The sequence below is a fragment of the Xenopus laevis genome, chromosome 5S, assembly GCF_017654675.1.
Source record: "Xenopus laevis strain J_2021 chromosome 5S, Xenopus_laevis_v10.1, whole genome shotgun sequence".
Taxonomy (NCBI): domain Eukaryota; kingdom Metazoa; phylum Chordata; class Amphibia; order Anura; family Pipidae; genus Xenopus; species Xenopus laevis.
This window is the reverse complement of record NC_054380.1, coordinates 114,218,508-114,245,347: the sequence shown is the minus strand read 5'-3', so window position 1 is coordinate 114,245,347 and position 26,840 is coordinate 114,218,508. Positions and strand designations below refer to the sequence as shown.

At 42.1% G+C, this 26,840-nt stretch overlaps 1 protein-coding gene across 1 annotated transcript; it reads right to left on the bottom strand.

Moving 5' to 3' along the window:
- Positions 1-1,470: 1,470 nt before the first annotated feature.
- On the bottom strand, positions 1,471-24,643 carry sag.S (S-antigen; retina and pineal gland (arrestin) S homeolog). Its single transcript, XM_018264499.2, has 16 exons — positions 24,479-24,643; positions 21,056-21,148; positions 19,257-19,317; positions 17,446-17,490; positions 16,802-16,995; positions 15,856-15,915; positions 14,577-14,644; positions 7,682-7,817; positions 7,507-7,591; positions 6,433-6,505; positions 6,127-6,264; positions 5,751-5,828; positions 5,078-5,101; positions 3,737-3,792; positions 3,334-3,343; positions 1,471-2,211 (listed from the first exon to the last, which is right to left on the bottom strand). The coding sequence occupies exons 2-16, from the start codon at positions 21,113-21,115 to the stop codon at positions 2,109-2,111; spliced, it is 1,191 nt and encodes a 396-aa protein (XP_018119988.1). The 5' UTR covers positions 21,116-21,148; positions 24,479-24,643; the 3' UTR covers positions 1,471-2,108.
- Between the last annotated feature and the right edge of the window lie 2,197 nt (positions 24,644-26,840).

Genomic DNA, 26,840 nt, shown 5'->3' with positions numbered 1-26,840 from the left:
GATTTTGCTTTAGAGCTCAGTCACTTCATCTTAATACTCATCTTACTATGAAAGAAAGGCTGCAGAAAGTTAGGGGTAGTGTGTTTAGAAATGAATGGGATTGAATTCACACCCCTGGCCACTACCCAAGCACTGCACTGAAGCCATTTGGGGAGGGTTTAGAGGCCTTTTTATTTATGGGGCTAAATTAAATAAACTTACATTCCCGTTTGGGCTCTTACAAATGGTGCCCTGTCATTGATGGGTCACTGTCAGTGCTGTCCAACTTCAGTGGTATCGAGGGCCTGAATTTATATGGCCTACATAGTGGAGGGATGATAATGGAAGTCAGTGTTGACCACTCTCTGTTTTTAAACCACAAGCCTCTTTAAACCACACCCATGTTACCACAAGACCATGTCCACATTAATGGTGGTAGAACACCAAAAAAACAAATGGTTGGTGCTCATTGCAGGGATATCGCTCATCACTCATAGGTGAAAAAAGTTGTCATATTAAGATATACCCTTAAAGCCATATGTCTAGGTTATGGAGGTCCAAAGATTTGGTACTCAAGATTCAAGATTTACACGCAGTTGTATTTTGAGTTTAGGAATGCAAATCCTTTGGTAAATAAAGATGGGCTCTTTGATGTCATTTAATTGTGTTGTTTGTCAAGGGGAGATCAATGCCTCTATGAGTGCCCTGATCACAGTAGAGGTGATTCCATAAAAGGTCTTAGAAACAATTTAAGTGCAGGGCCAGTTGGACTTATTCCAATGTAATTTTACATCATTTTACGCAGCCTTTGGAGGTTGATAGCTGAAATATATATTCATTTTCTTTTGATTGCAACTAGGCTTGTGAAACATAAAGGCAAGTTTGTTTTTTTCATAACCATGTATTATCTGGAAACCCATTATCAAGGAAACTCTGAATTTGGGAAAGCCCATCTCCCATTTTATCCAAATAATCCACATTTTTGAAAACGTATTTCCATTTTCCCTGTAATAATAAAACAGTACCTTGTACTTGATCCCAACTAACATATAATTAATCCTTATTGGAAGCAGAACCAGCCTATTGGGTTTATTTAATATTTACATGATTTTCTAATAGACTGTAGGAAGATCCAAATCACGGAAAGATCCATGATCTAGAAAGCCCCAGCTCCCGAGCATTATGGATAACAGGTCTCATACCTGTAAAATTACTTAATAAAAAATAAATGGCAGTGCCCTCAAATGATGATGGTAATTGTTGCAATGGCGGGAATCATGTCTTACCTTCTATTAAAGGAATATGATACCCCTGAACAATGTAGATCCCTATAAAAAGATATCTCATTCAACAGCCCATATGTAAAAACCTGTAAATCGTGTAAATAAACCATTTTCATAAAAATATAATTTTTTCGTAGCATGCAACATTGGTTAATCCTAAATAGAAAATAGTCTTCGCTTCACCTTGGTTAAGATAAGATTACAAGGATTAAATGCAATCACACTGCTGGTTTATTTGGGTTTCATCAATAGTGTGTTACAGTAGGAATGCAATAAATACAGACAGTCCGTGCTTATACTGATGAGAATCGTACAGTCTAAAGCGGGTCACAGATAATGAATGACTTGTTTTGTTAAATGAATATACATTTTCTCTCTTTTGGAACTGTTACGCTACAGAACCAACCAATCAGTGAGAACCATGTAAGAGATGACTCCAGACATTGGCTAATCTGTTTATATTGTATGAAATGATCCCAGAGATGTCAATATTTTTTTAATGGGTACTTTTGAACCTACTTTTGTTAACATGGGTATTACCTGCTTCTGTATTAATCATGGGAAACTGACCCCTTGTCAGTTGACCCTCTTGTTTCTGATTCTTTTGAAATCAAAACTTTTTTTTACATAAAGAGCCACAATGAAGAAAGCTCTTTATGTAGAAATGTTAGTTTTGATTTCAAAAGAATCAGAAATAGTGAACAGTAGGGGTCAGTTTCCCATGATTAATGCTCATGTCAAGGACAATTTAGCACAAGGATGACATAAGAAGAACTAGATCAATGTAATAAATGCTCTTTGCTATCGACTTTACTACAGGGTATGGATACTGGCTAATTTCATGTCTTATTTCTCATCGTCCTCCTCTTCCTCTTTTTCTTCAGCTTGCAGTTCACCCTTAAGTGGATCACGTGCAAATTCTTCAAACACCATGTCATCGTCCTGCTCACTAAGCAGAAGAGAAGGAGAACATTGTTAACCTGTTTATTGTCACCAATGATAACTAATGGGTACTAGGTGCCTACAGCCATACAGCATCAGAGGTGGTTTAGATAAAAGGTGAGTTTTATTTTCCCTTTCCCTAAAGCTATTCCTCATAAAGCAACTCCCAACCTCCCATGATATTTCAGAAACTGCTGTGCTCCACTCCGAAACCAACTGGTGATATCACCAGATAAATATGCATGAGCCTAGTACAGTTTCGTGGGTGGAATTGCGATTTCGCCAGCTTCAAAACTGTTTGCAAATTTGTACTACAGTGTTGCCATGTGTACTGTTTCACCCTCCCAAAAAATGTTGACCAGGGCCGGATTTGATAGCGCGGTGCCCCGAGGCCGCATGGTCCCAGTGCCAGGCGTTCATGAGCGCACCTCTACTGATAGGGACTGTTGCACTGCAAAATATGCAGACATCATTATTATTCACCTCCTTGCCTTCCACATTAACACAGAAGATGGGAACTCATGGAAGCCCCATCCCTGTCTATAGAAGGAGCTGCCCAGGGGCCATATTAGGAAGAAATAGGCAACAAGGGAGCCTTTTTTATATAAAGAACAGTTGTATCACTGTGGAAGGTATGGAAATGTATATTCTAATATAGAGCTAAAACCGTCTTAGGGCTAGTTGCCCCGATTTGCTTTAAAAAAAAGTCCAGTGGGGACTTGGAGCAACAGAGGCTCTGGAATATCACAGTCTATCTTACACATGGGGACTTGTATTTCTTTGGATGAGAGAGAAAATTCAGGAATTAGTTGCTGTGATCGGGGTCTTTAAAACTCGCGGGAACGAATCACCCCGTGTGTCATTGCCCTTAACTGCAATGTCATTTTGCCTCCAAAGCTTTTCCGCAATATTTTGTGGTTTGGGGAATTTTTCAGCGAAGTGACACAGTGCAAATTCGCTCATCATTAAAGAAACCAACAAATACCGTTGCGTCAACTAAAACCTATTGGCATATTCTACACAGAGTTCACATGCATTTGTGTTCTATTCACACCTCAGGGTCTACATTTCTATAACTGTGACTTGTTTCTCTTCTCGAATGGGCAGCTATGCCAAGTACAGATCTTACCTTTCTTTGGCTGCCATCAATCAGGGAAGCAGAATGGAAAGGAATGGTGAACGTTAGTCGCTGTGTTTGGTGCAGATGCTGAGTTGCTTATAACACTAACACTAGGGTGTGATACATCTGTATGGCAGGGTACAGCCTGAATATTTTTATCTACGGCCCCTCACGTTAGCTTCAGAGTTTTCAAATCATCAGAAAAATCAGGTTCTTCACCTTCTATAGCTGCACCTCATATAAAAGCAACCAACTTACAGTTAGCGTAGCCGTGCAATATGATTCATTAGCGGTGTCCCTGCTTTCAATGATCTAGTGACCTTCCCTTGCCCACTTGCCATTACTGCACAATAAGGATGCAGGTGCAATTAGTTAAATACTACAATGGTTAGTGGAATTAATGATCACTCACCTCCGCTCTCTGGGTTTGGATGCATGAGAATGAATGGGAGTTCCGTAGAGACCTCACTGTGGAGAATAACATATAGATATATTAAACTGACAGACCTGACCCAAATAACCAAAAAATATCTATCCTTCTATATGTCTCTCTCTCTGGGTGAAATTTACAAAAGAGCGATGTGGCTAACGCTGGCGAAAATTCGCCAGCGTGACGTAATTTTGCCACTTTGTCGATAATTTCGTAATTTCGCTGGTATAATTTCGCCAAGGAGTTAGACTCTGGCGCAACTTCACACTCTTACGCCAGGTGGATTTTCTGGCGAAAGATTGTTACTTCACAAAGTTTTTTGATTTTACTGACCGTTACCTCTATCGCCAGACTTGCCTTCGCCACCTCAGACCAGCCTAAGTGCAATAGAGTAGATAGGACTTCCTCAAAAAAAATGTGAACATTTTTCTAAGTCCCAAAAAACACTGGCGTTTTTTCCTATTTAAAGGGTGATAGACTGAATAGGAAAAAACAATATCTAGTACCGGTATGGGATGGGTATGGGATTCATATCAGAAGCGTTACTTGATCCAAACTAATATATATTAATCTTTATTGGAAGCAAAACCAGCCGATTGGGCTTATTTAATGTTTACACGATTTTAAAGATCCTTTATCCAGAAAACCCCAGGTCCCAAACATTCTTGATAGCAGGTCCCATTCTTGTACAAATTTGAAACCTAATGGCAACTACACTATCAATGTTTAGTGCTCCATGTTTGGTATAATATCTTTACTGTAGTGATGTGCGGGTCGGGATCTCCCCGACCCTAATCCGCCCTACCTTAGCCAGCGCTCGCATCCGACTTCCGGGTTGATTTTATAGACCCGCCCTGCCGATGATGTCACAAAAGGGGCGGGGCGAGCAGGTGCAGCGTCTATAAAAGATGAACCCGGAAGTCGGAAGCCGGCATTTGACCCGTGTAGAAGAGTGTGAGGATCAGAACGCGTTATTACGCCATACAACAATAAAGATTCACTAAAGGACATTTATATTCAGCTGCCGTGAGTGCTTTCTTTGATCGGTTGGAATATATATATGTATTAAAAGTTGACAAGACATACTAAGGGTGATTACAGATTAAAAGTTTTCTCACCCGGGCTAAATCTCCTCCAGGACAAGTGACAAAACCTCCAGTGTCACCTTCCTACCGGCATTAATGCAAACCCGCGGTGGGAAAATATATACATTGCATATGTGTGGGGTAGTATGCGTATGCAAGTTGGGGGCACCTGTCTAATTCAAAGATGAACAATGCTGTGCAACAATAGTCACTGTTTAATAAACAGCACAAGATGTACCTTGAGGTCATGTCTCCCAGTAGCCTGTCAGAAAACAGAAAAGAAAAAGAAAATGATATCACCCCCATGGAATAACTTGTATATATAGATATATATAAATACGAAAACAATGAGCAAAGGTGCACAACTCCTCCAGATATGGTTTGTTAAAGATTCAAGAAATGTTATTTATTTGTCTTTGTATTTTTCTGAAAGAAAATGTCAAATTGATTTGCTTTGTTTTCTCTAGCATTTATGCAGTGCTTTCCCGCTGGTATAATTGCTGAAATGCAGAGAAGGGTTGTTCTTTGCACACAACAAATTTACCAGCAATACTTATTTAACTAACCATCATGAAATGTAAAACATATTTTAAATCTGTTTCATTTAAGGTGCACAGGCATCAGCTTATACTAACTCACTAACAGTTTGACAGGTAAACACATCATTGTATAGTAATTATAAAGCAGTGATCCCCAACCAGTGGCTCATGAGCAGATCCAACCCCTTGGATGTTGCTCTCAGTGGCCTCAAAGCAGGGGCTTCTTTTTGAATTCCTGGCTTGGAGGTAATATTTGGTTGCATAAAACTAAATAAGAAGCAACTTTTTAATCGTTCCAACAAAGGACAAAGCAGGCTAAGAAAATCTAGTTCATGATCACAGACATAAGTATGGAAAACAATAAAAAAGTACCCAGAAACAGTGAGGGTCACTTTGATCTTGTAGTCCACCAGGATTCCCATGACGGTGCGGTCAATGCCTTCCTTAAGCCTGTGGGAAGGAATTTAGGGAATGAGTGGAAAGTGCTGACATGTTTTTCACAGTTTGCACAAAGTACAAACAGTTTGCCAAGTGGAGTACAAAAGTCTGTGTTTTCCAGATGAATACAGCACCTTCTGCTTTCAGCAGCTCTTTATTCATGAGGGCACGCTGGCAGAGGGACATAGGAACAACATCATGGACTGTATCCCTTACTTATGTACCTCTGAGAAATGTGGAGTATATTTCATATTCATACATTAATCCCTAAATCAATATTGGTCTTATGATAGAAGGCATATTAACTTACAGAGTGCTGGAAGCCAGGTTGGTGTCCTCATGTTTAAGTTTCCCATCTAGTGCAATTTCTCTCTTCTCCCGATTGTATGCCAGCAGAGGCAGCAAGGTAAAGGTGTGATTATACGACGCCTTTGAAGGCACCTTGTCCCTGACGAAACAAGTATGGGTCTGAACTTAAAAAAACTTATAAAAATGATTATCCTAACTGCTAACAGTTTTTATTAACTGAATGTTTCCAGCAGATGAAACAAATGGAACATTACACTGACACTATTGCAAAGTCTGACATGTGTTGATAAAAGGTAGGATTACTCACTCAGACCCCTCCAAAGCCACCGTCTTGACGTAATAGTCGCTGGAATACAGGACCACATTACTTACTTGTTCCACTGAAAGACAAAGGCACATGTTCATGTTAATCAGGAGGAATGAACATGGAATCTGGAGGAATGAAACTGGAAAGAACATATCATTTTAAACATGGACCTAATTTCAGAGCTGGGCCATGAAGTACTTGCACACAAGGAAATGCTACTTGGCCTATGCCCCTCAAAGACTGTCACTCCTAGATGTTTACTCATGAACCCACAACACCCCATTCTCTATCTTTTAATTCCACCCCCTCCCCTCTTGTGTCGTAGGTGGCTAGTTCTGTTCCTGCCTGGTATATATATATATATATATATATATATATATATATATATATATTATACCAAATGAAAAGGAACGCACAACCATAAAGGAGATCCGAAGGCTGGGTTCCAGTCTTTTAAATATATAAATAATCCCTTCGATGACAGCACTCCATATTCAATCAGGATTAGACAAATAAATCAGTTCATGTAGGTGTATTAGGTGGTCCGCCTAAATAAACCTACATGAACTGATTTATTTGTCTAATCCTGATTGAATATGGAGTGCCATCATCGAAGGGATTATTTATATATATTAGGATATGGTGCATCCCTGGGTTCGGCTAAATTCCTGGGTATAAATTTGGCTGAATCTGAACCGTTGCAGTTGGGGGAAATTGTCCACTTGTGCAGCAAATGTTTTTTGATTATATAGGGTTCAGACTTGGTTTGGCCAGGTTCTTGGATTTGCCTGATTTCGAATATATATTGTCTTAAAAGTACTACGGAGCAGAGTATAGTAATTAAAAACAATCACAAATAAATGTATATAAGAATATTGCCTATTGTCCTTGAGCTCAGAACATTGCCAGAACAGAACAATATGTTAAAAAAAGGCAGGGTGACCTTCAAAAAAAGTGTGCGATAATATGTGGCTGATTAATGATAGACACTGAAGTCCTCCATCTTTGCCCTTTGTCCTTGTACCTTCATAACATCATCCCATCAAGTTTGGTTGGGTGTTTATAATCCCTTACCTGAAGCAGATATTTTCTTCACTGTTTTGTCGGAGTTGTTGGTCACACTGACAGACACAGAGATTGGCTCCCCATGATAAAACACCTGAAGACAAATAAAATATTTTAGAACGCATTTGAAAGTAAGGAGTGGAGTTATATCATCTAGCTATGGTTGCTGCTTAGACATTGTTACCTCCTTAGGCAGAGAGGCTGTCAGGTGCAGAGGTTTGTCTGACGTAAAGAACTGCCAAGATGTCTCCGCTCGAGGTGTAGGCCCTGTTTGATCAGGTGCATACTGAATTTTGCGGATCATAAGGCGGACAGAGTTCCTGAAGAAGATACAATGTTAGTGTTCAGCAGAGAAGTTCTTAAGCTATTGTGTGACAACTGCCAATTTATTTACAAATAAATAAATAAAACAGTTATTGTTTAAAAATAACTAAATGGATAACAATACTATTAAATGTCTAATGATTGTATCTTTTTTTTTTTAAAGGTATTTATTTACATTTTAAACATAACATACAACACAAAGGTATATGTCAGGTAACATAAGCAGTGATCACAATATATCGAGGTCTCGCAGGACCCCTGCAGCACAACTTGGCAAAGAACACTCCATACAGTCGACAGTTTATCCCCAGCATGAGACAATCATACATTTAAGCAACAATTTCCCATTCGGGCACTCAGGGTCAGAGCACACTACCCCCCAGACAACAATATATTAGAGCAGAATGAGATCCACACAAACAGTGCCATCCCAAATGAGTTACACCAGAAGATTCACTTCATCGTGGGCCTCTAGCCATGGTCCCCAAATTTTATCAAATTTTTGGGGGCAGTGCCTAGCTAAGTATGTAAGCTTTATTACTGGGAGCCGATCATTAACCAATTTTTGCCATTGCTTGACTGTCGGGGGTAGGGGGCTCATCCATTTGATGGCAATCTGTTTTTTGGCATAGAATAAAAGGGTGCGCAGCAGGCATCTGGTTTTTACGAGGGGCGCTAGTTCTTCTACTATTCCTAAGAGACAAACCTCCGGTGCAAGTACCCCAGGAAGCAGGACCACTTCGGAGAGGTGAGAGACCACCCGTGCCCAGTAGCTGCTGATCATGGGGCAGGACCATAATAAGTGAAAGAAGTCTGCATCCGGACGTCCACACTTGGGACAGGCAGCAGCAGGGTTTCTACCCATGGCCTTAAGCCTTAGCGGCGTAATATAAGTGCAGTGTAGTATCCTAAATTGCACCATTTTATCTTTAGTGGAAATCAGAAAACTGTAGGCCTCACTAGTTGCCTCCTCCCACGCGTCATCCCCCAAATTGGGGATAAGCGTGTTCCACTTAGTTCTGGCTTTAGCAAAGGGGCTACCCGTGGAAGTTATTAAGATTCGATACAGGTTAGATACTAGTTTCTGCGGGTTCGGGTCCCACAACCTGTCTTCATGTGGCATAGTGGTCGCGGGAATAACTAGAGAGCCAAACTGAGCAGTAATAGCATGCCGGAGTTGAAAGTATCTATGCCAGTCAATGTGTTGATGCCCCAAGTTAGCGGTAAGTTGGGCCTGGGTCAGGAGGGTATCATCTTCTAAGAGGTCAGATAAGTGCTTCACTCCCAGCTTGGGCCAATAGACAAAATCTGGAAGTTGTCGCAGATGCGGGAAATTAGAGTTCCTCCATAAAGGAGCGCGTGGGGAGGGCGAGGAGGGCGGCCTAGCCAGCATTCTATTAGTAAGCGCCCAAGCCCTTTGTGGGCAGCTCAACGTGGATGGAAGCTCTGGCGTGTCCTTGACCCTCCTATATGGAGCATTACGAAGAGCCTCAAATGAACCTGCCAGGGTGGCATGTAATGCGGTCAATGGGTTTTCAGGGTCAGGGTTGAACCAATTGTGGATGAAGGCTAATTGGCTCGCAAGGTAATACAGTTTTAGGTGGGGGAGAGCCAGTCCTCCTTTATCTATTGGGGCCAGCAGAGTCAATTTGTTGACCCTGGGAGGTTTATGTGCCCAGATAAAGGAGAAAAGGACGGTGTCAACCTGCTTAAAAACCTGTTGGGGGATCCATATCGGTGCATTCTGTAACAAATAAAGGAATTTCGGCAAGTATATCATTTTAAAAAGATTCACCCTACCCCACACTGTTAAGGGAAGATTTATCCATTGAGCGACCACACTCTTGAATTTGGTTAGCACCGGGTCAATATTCTTGGCCACATACTCTAGTGCATTATTGGAAACCTGAACACCCAAATACTTGAACTGGGACACCCAGCACAGCCCCTGAATGTCACCCTCCCTCTGGTCAGACTCGAGTGTGAAGAGGACAGACTTGCTTTTATTTATGACCAGGCCACTGTAGACACCAAACCGATCTGCCAGGTCAAGGGCGTGCCGAAGGGAGTTCTGCGGGTCGGCCAGGAATAAAAGGAGGTCATCCGCATACAATGCGATTTTTTCTTCCACCCTCCCACATTTAAAGCCTACGACCTCCTCAGATTGCCGGATCATTAAAGCATAAGGTTCTATTGCCAAGGCGAACAATAGGGGGGAAAGTGGGCAACCTTGTCTGGTCCCCCGGGACAGAGAGAACTTCCTGGAAAGAGTGTTATTGACCCGGACCTGTGCGACTGGAGCTAAATAGAGTAGCTTGAGCCATCCTATAAAGTTCTGCCCTATACCGAATTTCTCCAATACATGCCAGAGATATGGCCACTCAACCGAATCAAACGCTTTAGTGGCATCAAGTGCAGCCACCAGCCTAGAGCCCTGATTCGTATGAGAGGTTTGTAGGTGAGAAAATAGCCTGCGTAGGTTCATAGAGGTGCTCTTATTGGGCATAAAGCCGGTCTGATCCGGGTGTACAATTGAGGTTATTACTTTATTGAGGCGACTAGATAGGATTTTGGCCAGTATCTTCACATCGGTATTTATTAGGGAAATAGGACGGTACGAGTCGCACAGGTCCGGGTCTTTCCCCTCCTTTAATATAAGAACAATGAGAGCTGAGTAGAAAGAATGGGGAAGAGAACCCGCTTCAGTCGCTCCTAAGAGCGTGGCATGTAGATGAGGAGCAAGTTGGTCTCTAAGTAGCCGGTACCACGCAACTGGTAGACCATCCAAGCCTGGGGTTTTCCCAGAGGGGAGGCTACCAATGGCTTCCGTGACCTCCTCAAGGGTAATCGGTCCATCCAAGTAAAGGGCTTCTTCCCTGGTAAGTCTTGGAAAGGGAATGTGTTGTAGGAATTGTTGCAAGTCTACGTCTGAGTAATGCACCTGCGAGGAATATAGTTCCTCATAGTAATTAGAGAAGGTGTTTGCGATGTCGGTCGGGTCCGTTACATAGGTACCCGCCGGGGTTTTAATTCTGGGGACCAGAGTAGACAATTGGGCTGCTTTAGCTAGGTATGCTAAGGTCCTACCATTCCTATCCCCTTGGTCAAAGATCCTTTGCGCTGCATAGAGAAGTTTTTTCCTAGTCAGAGCTACCTGCACAAGTTCTAAATTCTTCTGCGCTGCAACTAACTGCCTGTGACTAGCCTCGTCATGTAACTCACAATAAGCTTGCTCAGCCGTTTGGACCATGCCCTCAGCCTCAACCATAGTTTGTTTAGCTAGGGTGCGTACTTTGGAGATGGCCGAGATAAGTGTGCCTCTGGCGGAGGCCTTAGAAGCCTCCCATACTATGTTCGAGTTGCTGGTGCCTGCGTTAACGTTCCAATAAAGGTCATATTCCATACTACAAGCTTCTGCCACTTCTACATTATCAAGCCACATAGGAGATAGTCTCCAGGTGGAATGCCTGAGCTTGGGGGCAAAGTGGAGGTCAAGTAAGAGGGGGGCGTGATCAGAAAGGCCTCTGGGAAGGAAATCAATGCCAAGGATCCCTTGCGTAAAATCCGGGGAGGCAATAGCCATATCAATCCGGGATAAAGTATGAGCCCCAGCTGAATGGCAGGAGAACTGCCTATCGTGGGAATGTGCGTGCCTCCATGCATCCACTAGCCCTAAGGCTTCTATCCATTGTTTCAGGGGCCCGGTTCTTTGAGTCGTGAAAGGAATTCTATCTACCTGCGGGTCCATTACTGTATTGAAATCCCCAATAAAGCAGATCGGGCAAGGGAGGTATGCGGAAGCCTTAGTGAATACCAGGTCGAGTAAGGCTTTGTCAAAGGGGGGTGGGACATATAGATTCACTATTATCAGATCTTGGTTGTCTATCCTGCAGTGAAGGACTATATAGCGTCCGTAATGGTCAGTGGATAAGTTAAGGTGTTCAAAGCGTACATTCTTACGGACCAGGATGGACACACCCCTCGAGTGGGTAGAGTAAGAGGAGTGATATGTGTGCCCAACCCATCTTTTCCTAAGGGACAGGAGCTTTTGGCCAACCAGGTGGGTCTCTTGCAAGAGGAGAAGATCCGGTTTATATCTGTTGACATAATCAAAAACCAGAGCCCGCTTGAATTTAGAATTTAAGCCTCGAACGTTCCAGGAAAGTAGTTTCACATTACCCCCTTCCATTTTGTGTGATGACTAATAATGCAGTGCTGAGGAAATAGTGACCCTTTGGTCCAAGTATACCGTGTTGCTATGGAGTGCCTCTGATTTACCAGCCCATGTACCTTGAATGACAATACCATATTACAAACCCAACAAAACCCCAACATGGTCGTTACCCCTTCCCACCCTGCACATCTAGACAACATAGATGGCCTAAACCCAAAACAGTTATAACAGGAGAAGTGACAGGTTATGCGATGAGTATACTCACAGTCCACGTGAAAAACCTCTGAGCTCGCACCTTGGCAGGCAGAACAACCACTAAAACAAATGATAACTCTTGACAGTGGGCAATGCGGGTACTAAACTGTGGCAGAAAAGTGAGGTTGCTAGCCATAGGTGGAGGGGGCATAGGGGACAAAGTCTCGATCTTCAGCCAGTACCGCAGCGTAGTGGCCCTTGACACTATCAAGCGTTCCCTGAGTTACAGCTGTAACCATGCCCCGCACTGGAGCGCCTGCTGATTCCGTCACGGAGTTCTCTTGTTCCCATGGCATAGTCAGTAGTGATGCAGTGAAAGCAGAGGAACACCCACCTCCTGTCAGGAAGAGGCTCAGATACTGAAGCAAATATCTTGTAAAAACCAACATTAACATAGGATGCAGGTGGCTGACCCATGCGGTAGTGAGGGCCCAGACAGGGTGCAGATTCCATGACCCCCGCTTTAGGGTTGCAGCACTAGAACACAATTGTCGCCCCTGCAGTTTCTGGGCCTTGCATTTGTGGGCTAATGACGCCGCTCGGGGAGGAAAGTGGCCCAATACAGACATCCACATGGTGGTCCAGCCAAACATAATGGGCCGCCGCACAAGTGTAACCAAGGGCCAGGGCAAAGCGTAGGCGCAGGCCAAAAAACAACAACAGCAGAGGTTCCAAGCAGAATAGTCACAGAAGAGGCAACATAATGGCCATCATACTCACTGTCAGGTCGACGAAGCTATTCTTGGCGGCGCGGGCTGTTATGCGGGCCCGCCTGCCGCCCACGCGTGTTGATCCAGTGATCCGCGTCCTGCGGTGACTGAAAAAAATGGGTCGCGCCTCCATCTACCACCCTTAGCTTCGCGGGGTAGAGCATCGAATAGAGCATACCTGCATCTCTAAGCCGCTTCTTGATGCCTTGATAGGACGCCCTCAGTTTCTGCACTGCTGGTGAGTAGTCCGGATATAGAGAGATGGAGCAACCTTCCCAAGAGATCGGGCCTTTCTTTCGCGCCATGGTCAAGGCAGTGTCTCTATCGCGGTAGTTGAGAAACCGCATGATGAAAGGCCGAGGGTTCGAGCCAGGCGGCAAAGGCCGTGTTGGTATGCGGTGGGCGCGCTCGATCACCAGAAAGGCAGAGAATGCCTCAGCTCCCAGTACATCCTTTAGCCATCGTTCCGCGAAAGTTTCCGGAGAGGCACCCTCGGCCCTTTCAGGAAGCCCCAATATTCTCACATTGTTTCGGCGGTGGCGGTTCTCCAAATCCTCCGCCCTGTTGTTAAGCGTTTGCACCTGGTGTTTCAGCGAGGCTAGCTCCTCTGGCATCGGGCGTATCGTGTCCTCTATGTCAGACACCCTGCGCTCCGCCTCAGAGGTACGCTCCCGCAGGTTTTGTAGATCTTGGCGGAGCAAAGATAAATCCACCTTTATGGTTTCCAATTGCGCGGTAGTAGAGGCATGCGTGCCTTTGATGGCCGCCAGTATTTCAGCGTTAGACGGCTCAGGAGCAGAGGCCGCCGGCGCCTCGTGGTCCGAGACTGCTGATGGCGGCTCCTCTTCCGGGGCCTGGTCTGGGCCTTGGGATGGCTGCAGATAGCGATCCAGCCGGTTTTCCGACCGGGACCTGTTCCCATATTTCCCCATTTGGTTGCCAGTAACAAACGGTACCTTGCACCGGTAACAGTTAGCGAGGTTATCTGCTATAATCGTCAGAATGTTAAGCTGAGGTGCAGAGCTCTTGGTGAACACGTCCGCTCAAGTCGCCATCTTGGTCACGCCCCCAATGATTGTATCTTTTTGCTCGGAAAACTAAATCACAAAGAAAATAAAAAAAAATAACTAAATGATGTGAGTAGCAATTGAAACAAGAGATTTGGTGAAAACGCAGTGGCTATGAATATGCAACAGGGATTTCATTATATTATGTGACTGTGTAAGGAGAAAAAATTTAAAACAAAGACTGTACTGGAACATATTTACTGCCCTATCTTGGAAGGTTCTAAAAGTTTAATCTTATTCAGTGGTGTAACTAGATATTACTGGGCCCCAAAGCAAATTATTTTTCAGGCCCCCAAAATGTTTAGAGGTTGACTTGTTTCTCCAACATTTATTGAAATTGTATATGAATTAGGGCCTCGTGGGGTCCCTATACCTCCTGGGCCCCCCTGCAGCTGCAGGGTCTGCTTCCTCTATAGTTACGCCCCTGATCTTATTAATGACTTTATACAATTGATATATAAAGAGTAATCACTTTCTTCAGAACAGATGGATCTGTATAGTGATAAATATGATTATTATTGCACACGCACGTAACTCGTTACCACTTACTTTTTGTGAATCCTGTCTTCTAAATTGTTCGTAGAAAATGCCTTTATTTCAAAATCCACACCACAGGCCTGAAATGATTGGAGACATATAAAGCGTGTCTTCAAGCAGACGCCCCACAACCCAGTTCAACTTTGTTACCCAGTTAAACGTTTCCTCCATATTTCCCTGTTAGTAAGAGATTAGGCCTGTATTGATTTATTGGTTGATTGATTTTAGCAACCGAATCAGAATACACCTCTCAATCCAAACAATTGTCAAGAAATGGCAGCTGCTTGGTAACATTTATTATTTACACTATATATAATTGATTTTGTAGCACTGACGTACATTGTCATTTGTTTTTAGCATAATATTTATATGAGTCGAGATATTTGCACAATATTATCGATCTAACTAGAGGAACTCTGTATTTGCTGAGCCATAGTTCCACATTTATTTTTGGTAGAATTAAACTTCTTGCAGGCTTGTCCTTTGACTAAAACAGCAGGAACATTATTTGTGTTGCAAATAAGGGTTGCACAAAACTGTGGAATTTTTAAATTAAATATGATTTATGTCTTTCAATAACCTGAAATGTCAGCGTCTGTTCCTTTCTATCTTATGTTTCATCTGGGATGCAAAACTGCTCCATAAACATTTTTAAAACTACTCATTACTAACTAATTATCATCATCATCATTTATTTATATAGCGCTGTCAAGATACGCAGTGCTTAACTAATTGCCATTCTTTTAGTGTTTCCACCTTTCCGTGGCCCACCATCCGGGCAGTGGGTGGGGCCATGATGTCAGAGGGGCGTGTCAGTGGCATTGCGGGTGGAGCAAGCAACATCACAGGTGTGAGGCTTTGATCGGGCAATCAGAGACTGGCTGATCGCCATGTCATTCGAGGGAGATCCTGCCCACTTTTCTTTATTTCGAAAACTGGGCAGACTGTCTTGATCCGGGCAGCCCTTCTGAAAACCGGGCTGTCCGGGTCAAATCCGAACAGGTGGCAACCCTACTCCCTTTTTACTTTTCCAGCCAGATCTCTGAGAGTAAAATGTTTTAATTGTGTTTCAGTACGTGTAAATTCAGCTTTTTATCAAGGTTTACTTATCCTTGAAATATTTCTGATTACAACACCTGAAATAGTTAAAGGATTTTCTAGATATATAATAAACAAGGAAAATGCAAATATTTTAATATCTTAATTATTGCTCATCTTGAAAATTCTTTTTTTTTTTGCTCAATGGGAAGGATTCTGGGATTTGATCATGTTGAATGCAAAATTTCCTTACCTTGCTCACATCTGTGGGATCTGGCTGAAGAGACACTGAGCATGGCAGGTAGTCAGGGAACTTTGGGAGACATACAAAATGAAAACAGAATGAACTCTCGCATGTTATAGAATTCCATTGTAATCAGTAAGAACATGTTTGAGCCATAATTGTATTTGAAACTAACATACAATGCAGAACTATCCCTTATAAACACATGTAGAGACCATGAGGATTAGATATGTTTTACTCAGGCAGTTTCCCCTTTAATTTGGAGACCTAAAGTGGTCCTTTGAGTCACCCTACACAGCTGTTTCCATCCTGGGGTTATCTGTTATTTGATCTGGTTCATTGGTTGCCCAGTAGGTGGCAGTATCATTTTGTATAAAAGGGAGAACACACATGTGTTCAGGACTCTTTTCCTGGATCCCACCTGGCGGGATTATGTCTGAGCAGGTGTCCGGCATAAATTAGGGAAAGTTCTCGTTAGTGATAGAAGTATTTTATTATGGTTGCTCTAGGAGTGAAAGTTAGTGGCAGTTTAACTATAAAGCAGCTATTTGGCTCCAACAAGGAGAGTAATTGGAGTTAGCACCCTTCAGGTGATCAAGCCTCCACGAGTGGGTGAGCTCAGGAGCAGAGAAAGTTCCAAGGAGCAAAATACCCTGTAGGATCACTAGCGCTTGGGAAAATCACCAAGACAGGCTGTACTACCCCTAAGAGGGACCGATCTCAACTTATTACGTTTTCCACTGACTGAACTGAATGTGCTTGAAGAGTCTACCATTTGATGACTGTAATACAGCTAAACTGTCTGTCTTGTTCAATAAAGAAGTTAATTTAGTTTGACGCAACCTCTGGACTGCCCTTAATTCGAAGCTGGTTGATTTGTGTACCAGAAGACAAGCCAGGAGAAACTTGAGGGGACAGCTATGGGTAAATGAAGAAAGATGGGGTTAGGCCTTACCGCCAGCACAAATGGGAATGCATTGTTCCCTAATTTCTTCATCAGCCTCTCCTGAACTTTGGTCAAGGCTTTGGGGTCCTCTACTGGTGGGTAAATTTGAGTCTGAGCAAAGTAAAGGTCTTTACGGAAGGTTAGGCCAATAACGTCAATATCCTCTTGGCCATAGCGGAAAGCACAGGTAAGAGTGACGTACACTGTAAAACAAACAGCAGTGTCATACATTACTGGGCCAAGACATACACTTCCAAATTTAGTGACATATAGAAAGTATCTGGGGCTTGCTTGTGTAGTTATGTGTAGGATTTATTGATTAACATTAAACTTAGCAATATCTACAAATACATGTAGCACAATACTCAAATCAGAGTCAGCCCAGCATCTTGTAACAATGGAGTCATTAGTGCAGGGCTAACAATGCTGGGGTGCAGGAATGCTCTAGTGCAGGAATATTCCTAAATGATTCAATGGTGGGTTTCAAAAATAAGTTGGGTTCATGTCTGTGTGGCACACTGCGGATTCTTTCACTCAGGAACTATAAATTCACTGCTATCTATGTCTAGATTTTCATTATTCACTGCTATCTAAGTCTAGATTTTCATTACTAATTCATACGCTTGTATCTAATAAACATCACAGTCACTCACCTTTTTTTCCTTTGAGGAGGTCAGGATCCACCAAAACAACTCCATCTGTATAATTAATGAATGTGAGAGATATAAATATCAACAACAGAGAGCAGGTAATATTAATGCCACACAATAACGTTGTATAACAACAGGGGAACAACTGTTAACGTTCTAGAATGTATATTTATTATATATACACACGTAGGGGCTATTTACTTAACTCTGAATGCCAAAAACTCGAAAAAATTGCGGGGTTTTTTTTAGTATAAAATTCGAATTTTTAGCTGAAAAAAAACCCCACAAATTTCTCGGGATTTATTATATAGTCTGAGGATGGAAAAAGTCAGAATCTGTAAATCCGGCATCTCAGACCTGTCGAGATTTGATAAGAGTCAATGGGAGAAGTCTCAAAGATTTTCTGATCTGCGCTAGGTTTCGTGCAATAATCCGTTTTCGGGTGGAAATACCGAAAAATTAGTAAAATGATAAATGATTTTTTCTGAATTTTTCCCACAAGCAAAATTTTCGGGAAAATGTATTAATAAATAAGTAGGGATGCACCTAATCCACTTTTTTGGATTCGGCCGAACCCCCGATTCCTTGGCGAAAGATTCGGCCGAATACCGAATCCGAATTTACATATGCAAATTAGGGGTGGCAAGGGGAAAACATTTTTTACTTCCTTGTTTTGTGACAATAAATCACACAATTTACCTCCCCGCCCCTAATTTGCACAAATTAGGATTCAGATTCGATTCGGCGTGGCAGAAGGATTCGGCTGAATCCGAATCCTGAATCCTGGCCGAATCCCGAACCGAATCCTGGATTCGGCGAATCCCTATAAATAAGCCAAAAAACCTGTGTAGATTTGGTCAGAGGGTTTTTTTTTCCAGAAAATATTGAGATAAATTCGTACTTTGATAAATAACGCCCGTAGTGTATATGTATATACAGGTATGTATTGCTTGCCTGAAGAATATCACTGTCTGAATATGACCAGACTGTTTAAACTGTTTTCACAATAAATGTATTTTTATGACCTGTTGAGTGCAATGCTACTGTTCATTATATATGTGTGTGTGTGTGTGTGTGGTTGTGGGTTTGTGTGTTTGTGTGTATGTAGGGGCTTTAAAGGTTCTAATAATAATAATGACGCTAGATGGAGGCTGCTGGGTACAAGCCTGATTGCAACATTACATGGTACTGCAGATAGTGTGTACGATTTAAAATACATACACACAGAGACAATTCTATTGCATATTCATGCTTTCTTCACTGGCATTGCCAACCAAGATAACACAGTTAACAACAACATTGTTCTCCCACCTTTTGCAAATGTTTATTACCCCACAATGCATCTGTAGTAGACAGGTAACATGATTCATATAAATCTTACTACCCACATTCGTTTTCTGATCTTTAGTTGGTACAGGTATGCGACCTGTTATCCAGAATGCTCAGTGGGGATTTCCGGATAACGGATCTTTCTGTAATTTGGATCTTCATATCTTAAGTCTATTAGAAAATGATGTAAACATTAAATAAACCCAATAGACTGGTTTTGCTGCCAATAAGGATTAATTATACCTTTAGTTTGGATCAAGTACAAGGAACTGTTTTATTATTACAAAAAAAAAAGGAAATATATTTTTAAAAAATTGGATTATATGGATGAAATGGCGTCTATGAGAGACTGCCTTTCCGTAATTCGGAGCTTTCTGGATAACGGGTTTCCGGTTAAGGCATAAGGGATCCCCACCTGCTAATTGTGAACAATATTAGGTATAAGAAGAGTAACCTACAAATACCCCAGGCCACATAGAACTTACCTACTGGGTCCACAGATTCCACATGATCAACATAATCCCTTTTGCCCAGGTACACGCTCACCTGCCAGAACAGAGAACAATAATGTTGAGCCATTTTATGAAGAGACCGGGGAATAAAGAAAAAAAAGGTTCAGTGTTTTGTACTGGAAATATATATTTATGGTACCAGAGGGGCAGAGGAGAGGGCAGTGCCAGGCCCAGACTGGCAATCTGTGGGTTCTGGCAAATGCCAGAGGGGCTGCTATAAGGTGCCATATAAAGTCAGTATTTAGTGGGCTGGTGGGGGCTGTTTGGGCCTCTGTGTGGGCTGATTGGGCCTCTGTGTACCTGAAATGCCAGGGCCTATTTTAATTCTCAGTCCGGACCTGGGCAGTGCATTGGTTTTGTACCAGAGGGTGGGCATTGGACTATTGTTTTTGCACTGTGCTGCTCTGTGGGACAATGGGACCTGCTCTGGTTTATTCCATGGGGCAGTGGGTGTGCAATGCCTTGGCCCAAAGAAAACAATGAGGCAAATGCAGTACATTACTTCCTAGGACAGTGGGGTATGAAAATGCATTTTGCAAAGGGACAATCAAACTCAGTTTTAACCCTGTAAAAATCCTAGTGGGAGGGTGAATTGATAAATCTGATAAATTTACCACACGGAGGAAGAGGGACACGGCAGATAGACTAGTGTGCACAACAGATTAGTTTGCCAATGGCTTTAAAATGGGCTGCTTTGAATGGCAGTATGACTGCAATGGATTGTTTATGGGCTCTAACGCACGGCCGTTTTTACTTCCGCTCCCCTGCGTTGCGCTTTCTTCCGTTCAGCCGCAGGGGAGCGCAGGAGTAGACGCAGTCAATTATTTTGAAGGGGGCTGTACTCACACAGACGCATGTTTGCGCCAGTTGCAGGTGAAATTTAACATGCTGCGTCCCACCTGCATTTGGTGCTTACATGCGTCTGTGTGAGTACAGCCCCCTTCAAAATAATTGACTGCGTCCGCCAGGCCAGACCTCTCTCCCGACCGGATTCTGTTTTTTTGAGGCGCAGCACCATCTTCGCATACGCGTGGCACCATTCCCTCAGGAGTCTTTGCACTTGGTGCGTCACATTAGGGGGTCGGAGGGGGGCCCTGGACAGTAGTCCCGATGGGCCCCCCAGTACGATCCTGCTCCTGCTCTCCCCTGTGGATGAACTGAAGAAAGTGCAACGCAAGGGAAGCGCAGGTAAAAACGGCCGTGTGTAAGAGCCCTTAGAGGCAGATGATATGCAATGTATTGTTTTGTGTGACCACACACAGGCTGATCATTACTGAAGCAGGGGCACTGAGCAGATCTGCTTCTCTCAGCCTGCAAAATTACTCAGACTGACAACAGCCTGTGTGTCCATAGGCTTAAAGTACAGGGTGTATGCAATGGATTAGTCTGTCAGACAGTTGCCTAGGTCCTTGAATGCCTCCGTTAACATTCCTTGGAAAACATACTCTACCCTAGCGAAATAAAAATATAAGTGTATTTTGTGGTACATAATTCAATGCAAAAATCAAAGACGCCACCTAGGCCCAGGCAGGATTTTAGGGGGGCGGCATGCTGCCCAACCACACCCACATTGGTTCAAAAACACTGGGGATGCGCTGGAGATACAATCATTTTTTAAATTTCCCATGCGCCAATTCCCATTGCTCCAGTCCAGATGATGAAAATTTCCACAATAAAGTGGAGGGGACCGGGGTGAACAACGGCAGTGGGCCTAGGGGCACCCACTATGTAAATCCGACCATGGAGGCCTCTGTTCCAAAAGAAGTGCTTACCGCCTTATCCCGGGAGGTTTTCTTATAGATGACATGTTTGGATTTCTTGTCACCACTCATAATGGAATGTGTAGATCACTGACTGCTGAACACCTGTCGGGGAAAACCAGCAGAATAAGACCTCCTACAATAGACATACATGACAACAGCAACAGATCTTGTTGGCAATACCGCAAGTGATAATTTCAAACTTTTTTTTGCTCCTTTATGATTTTTGACCTAAAAGTAGTTGGAATTAGGCTTAGAAGGAAGCTAAACAGATTCAGACAGAAGAATATTTCTAGCCACTCTTTCGAGCTTCATCAACGGGGGTCCTAATCCTATTTTGCATCGTTTAGACGGGGCCAACAAGTTAAATAGACACAGGCTCTCAACCAAGGATAAGCATGAAAGTGGGTGGGTGGGTATGAAAAGCTTGTGGCTCCTCCAATTTCTACATTTACATAAAATCTGGTCAGAGAGATGGTCTATCAAAAGTACCCTCCGAGGTAGCCATACACAATTAGGTACTAAGATTTAAATACTCTGCTCTGTCAAATCTAAGGATTCAATGTAACATGTAGATAAGGTTTTATTGTATGCCGTTGGTTCTGGGTACTTGGTACTGGGTATGTTTTAAGGTGCTATAGATATCACCAACCCTGTACATATTGCATTAAAAAAGATATTTGCTCAGTCAAAAGAAGGAAGACATGGTCACAGACGCTACACAAGATACCTTTATTACTGATTATTTTAATAAATGGCACATTTTTTCTGAACAAAAAATACACTACAAAGCAAACCTGTATGTTAAATCCCACTCTGCACATCCAAGGTCATATTAAATCCTATGGACTATAAGCTCATGCCATCATTAATCAGAAGGTTTTAAACAGATTAGAGGCATCGTAGTAAACCAACTGCCCATTCTACATCACTGTTGTCTTGTGACTAAAAAATAATCAGGATTTAACATGCCTGTGCCTTAGCACACTATGATCATTTAATGAATTGTCTTCCACTCTGGGCACCTGCCAATGCACAATGCATGCCTAGAGGGGAAAAATATCCTTCAGGGCCATGAGTTGTCCAAATGTAGGCTCCTGTGCACAGTGAGTTGAGGCAACTGCTCCACATGGGCTCCAGCTCCTTATAGGTCTTTCTATCATTCTGTTCTTTCTGTCATTCTATCATACAGTCCAACTGGGAACATAGATTGTAAGTAGAGACTCCATTCCTGTTGTGTAATGAAACTCTTTTACAGGAATTATGGACAGATAGTCCATAGTAGATTTGAGGGAGCAATCCTACTGCAATTTAGGGGTCAGGAAGGAATTCCTGAATTAGATACTGGTTTATTGGGGTTTTGTGTACTGCTGAACTCAGTCATCTTAGACTCTTGGCCAAGGGTATTGCATAGCAAATTCTCCACTGAATTTTTATTATGTAATGTTCTCATTTGAAAGCAGTAAAATTCAACTAACATAGTCCAGTGTTAGTTATGCCTTCTGTTTGGAATGATTGTTCTGTTGAACGATGAACTTTTGCTCAAACTTTAGCAGAATAAAACCGACTCTCCTGCAGGTTTTCACTGTATTTTGTAGGGATGCACCGAATCCACTATTTTGGATTCGCCGGAACCCCCGAATCCTTTGCGAAAGATTCGGCCAAATACCGAAACCAAATCAAATTTGCATATGCAAATTAGGGGTGGGAAGGGGAAAACCATTTTTACTTCCTTGTTTTGTTACAAAAAGTCATGTGATTTCCCTCGCTGCCCCTAATTTGCATATGCAAATTAGGATTCAGATTCGTTCGGCCAGGCAGAAGGATTCAGCCGAATCCGAATCCTGCTGAAAAAGGCAGAATCCTAGATTCGGTGCATCCCTAGTATTTTGCACCATCCATTCTTCTTTGACAGTTCTTGATAGTTGGCTGATTTGTTTTTACTCCAGTTTCGGCTACTGGAATTTGTAGCTCCTTTATTGTAATTACTCTTTCCCAGGTCTCCATATTTGCCCAGAGCGTTTTGAGGAAGGACCTTTCTAGCATCTGGTGGTTTGATGTGGCTTCCTCTTCCTGATAACGGAACCAACCAATGACATATCCAAACACTTGGATACTGATTAATGCATTTTTTTTAACATGTTAATGTTCATCACTTTGCCTCTAAATTCTATGAGATGCTCCTTAAACTGGTTTTACAACAATAAAACAAGGCAGCAAACAAGAAGGTATTTTCCTGAATTGGCCACCTATGTCAATGACTGAATCATAATAGGTACCTATAGAAGAGAGTTGGGTTGTCCCCACACACGGCCTAATATTAAATATTGATTTGGCTTCTTGGGACCAGTTTTTAGCCATCCTTCAGATCCACAACCTGAAAAATGACCGCTTGAATGTAGAGGCCAGTTGCACAGCAGCTGTCTACTCAGTAGGGCAATAGTTTTTCACCTGTGTAACTGCAGAGCTTCTGGAACATAGATTGAACAGCATATCTACTTATATCCTTAAGATTTTTTCTAACAAGCTGGGCTTGTTACAGCTGCCGCCAAACTTTAGCTCCTAGCACTCGACCACCCCACGCCATCCACAGAATGCTGGGCCTTGTAGCTAAGCATGAACAGATACATCATATGTCTCTATATAGCAAGTCAGTGCAATATTATAAAAGTATCATTTAAACCTTTTTATTATGACAAGAGTGGGGAGAGAACTCTACTTGCCAGCATTTCCTCTTAGTGAGACTTTTATATTAGCTATAAGGATACATAAAAGCTGAAGTGGTCAGCAGGAGGCCAATAGATACCTGGGGCTGTGGGGACACTTTCATGTCACAGACAAGCACATAGGAAGCCACTGACCATGAGCATTAGCTTGTCTATAAACCATATCCCTCAACCACTTCCAGGGTATTACTTGACCGGACAAAGCAGCTCAAATAAAAATGAATATTAAAAGAAAATAGAAATAATAATTGAATTTGAAAAAACTAAATGGTCCCCTGATCACACTGGGTTCCAAGGCTATAACCTAGAGCATTAATCCGTCCCATCCTATTAATATGTGAGAAGCTATAGAGATTCCATGCTTTCCCTCGTCATTCAAATGCTACTCAGCAGGATTTCTAAAGAGCAGACAAATAGCCATCACTTTCAGCATGAAGAAAGTACTATCCTTCCTTCCTCTGTTATAGTCTACTCTGTTAATAACATTGATATTGAGAATATTGCCCTAAAGACAGCTTTGACCCCTGCCTATGCATGTGGTTTGCCCTCTTAATATATTGTGTTTTTTTACTATTATTGTTGGTACCCACAGGTCACAAAGCCCAGATGCAGCCCAACATCTTCATTCACTGTTTCTACACCTCTGATTGAAGGGAATAAAAAGAGTAGTAGCAAGATAACCTGGAGCAGTCAGGTATGTAGCACTAACCTGGCAAATAAAGAGGTGAGTTCCTGGGATCCAGTAAGGTAATCCGTTAGCACAGTGAGCAATGATCTAATTTTGCTTTGCTTGATACAAAGCAGCTCCTACAGATTGAGATAATTTGGTCTTGGTAATGGTCCTTCGGGGACCTCCCAGCAATATGTAGCAGCAGCAGCGGAAGGGTGGGGAGTAAGAGACGCCTTATTAATCCCCAAACTGAGAGTGTAAAGTATACAGATTAAGAGATGAGCCAGGAGTACCTGTGTCAGCAATGGACAGAATTAGAATTTATAGGACAGAGAGCTGAAGGGATGAAGGTGGTGTAATAATTACAGGATATGAGTGATTAATTTTTCTAAATATCAACAACAAGGGTCATATCTAATCACTGAGGTCAATGCTCGTTCACAAACGGAACGATGAAAGGAATGCCAGCACTAAAATAGGTGCCGCTATGGTGGACATCCACTTTTCAAAAATATTATTGGCAGTGTCGGACTGGCCCACAGGGATACCAGGAAAACTCCCGGTGGGACCAGGTGTCAGTGGCCCCTCATGCTGCTAAACATTTGGCCTATTTCATGGTCATTCCCTATTTCTATGAGAACAAAGTGGCTAAATAGATGGAATAATATATTATAGTATGTAAAGAAAAGGAGAATAGATGAGTGAGGAAAGGAAGAATAATAGTATTAAGAGTGGGTCTTTGGTCTAAGATTAATTGGTGGGCCCCTAGCTAAAGGTTTTTGGATGGGCCCCTGGTGTCCCAGTCCAACACTGATTATTGGTATGAGGGGGCCCACCATTCACATCTTATATTAATGCAATATGGATATTGGCTGGTTTGAGAAACTGCCAGTTTGCCATCTTTCACATCTTCCCCAGTGAAATTTATATTTTTGTCCACAGTACGTGTTGAGTGAAAGCTGGAACCTCATGTGCTTTAATTTTGACCAAGGTTTCACCCACATATTTGAACCAATGACTTGGTGCTGTTCCCTTGACGGTATTCAGGGCTTTCTTTTCCACGTCTTCCGTGTAAAGGTTTACTACAATTCAAGACACAGGTGAACACATGGCACAGCAATGTTTTTGTCTGTAAAAGACTTCCTTGTGCATGAAGTGGTATTAAGGCATAGGTCCAGTAAGGAACAAACTTTTTCAGTTGAAATGAAGAAGCCACTTGGATGAGTGGTGAAACATTTTCAAGAAAAACTCAATGTCCAGTTGCCTTAGAATTAATTCTACTAGATACTATATATGATGACCTGAATAAAGTAGAATCTTCATACATATGCAATAATGTATATCAGTTAAAGGGATACTGTCAACGGAAAAACATTTTTTTTCAAAATGAATCAGTTAATAGTGCTGCTCCAGCAGAATTCTGCATTGAAATCCATTTCTCAAAAGAGCAAACAGATTTTTTTATAATCAATTTTAAAATCTGACATGGGGCTAGACATATTGTCAATTTCCCAGCTGCCCCTGGTCATATGACTTGTGCCTGCACTTTAGGAGAGAAATGCTTTCTGGCAGGCTGCTGTTTTTTCTTCTCAATGTAACTGAATGTGTCTCAGTGGGACATGGGTTTTTACTATTGAATGCTGTTCTTAGATCTACCAGGCAGCTGTTATCTTGTGTTAGGGAGCTGTTATCTGCTCAAAATTATAAAGAAAAAAGTACCCCGTAGGTAACAACCTAATCAATATCCAGCATACGTTAAATCTCTTAGGATTTAAATAAATTAAATAAATAAGTTAAGGTGAAAAAAGTGCCCAATCAATTAATCAATTGATCAACTACTTGATTTTAGAATAGTTCATAAATACTATAAAGTGCCAATTAGTGCATAGTATCCATTGAATAATTTAATCAATTATCATTCTCACATTAAATAACAATTCATGGTTAAACTCAACCAAAAAAAGATAAAATGACAAAGTTCATCAAAGGAGTGCAATTAATTGGAAAAAGAGGCTTAAATTAAGTGAGAATTATTAAAAACACATAGAAAGGTATATTAAATTAATCAAGTGCTAGTATTTATATTAATAATGCTGGAAATTAAATTAATTGAAAAGATCCCATTAGATTAAAATATGACCAAATTGGGTAAAAATAATACAAATGCTACGGTCAGCAGAAAAGAGAGAGGATATAATGAAACAAAAGAAGGTGGAGTTGTCCCAAAGCTAACTGCCTGTTGTTTTCTAAGTCTGGGACACCACAAAGAGGAAGGCAGGACAGGGTAACCGAGACTGTGGCCTTGGTATATTAACTCGCCCTGATCTTAAAGAGACTAAGTTGACCCTAATAAGCCACAAATCACCGGCCCCTTAGAATGGAAGGATGATTGTTTAAGATA

What these genes read in the sequence shown, in the direction of transcription:
- sag.S (XM_018264499.2), bottom strand. Translation starts at nt 21,115, where the DNA reads ATGAGTGGTGACAAGAAATCCAAACATGTCATCTATAAGAAAACCTCC. An exon ending in CATTCCCATTTGTGCTGGCG is followed by an intron (nt 15,916 to 16,801) that starts GTAAGGCCTAAC and finishes TGTCTCCCAAAG; the next exon opens with TTCCCTGACTACCTGCCATG. An exon ending in CTGGGAGACATGACCTCAAG is followed by an intron (nt 3,793 to 5,077) that starts GTACATCTTGTG and finishes TATTCTCCACAG; the next exon opens with TGAGGTCTCTACGGAACTCC.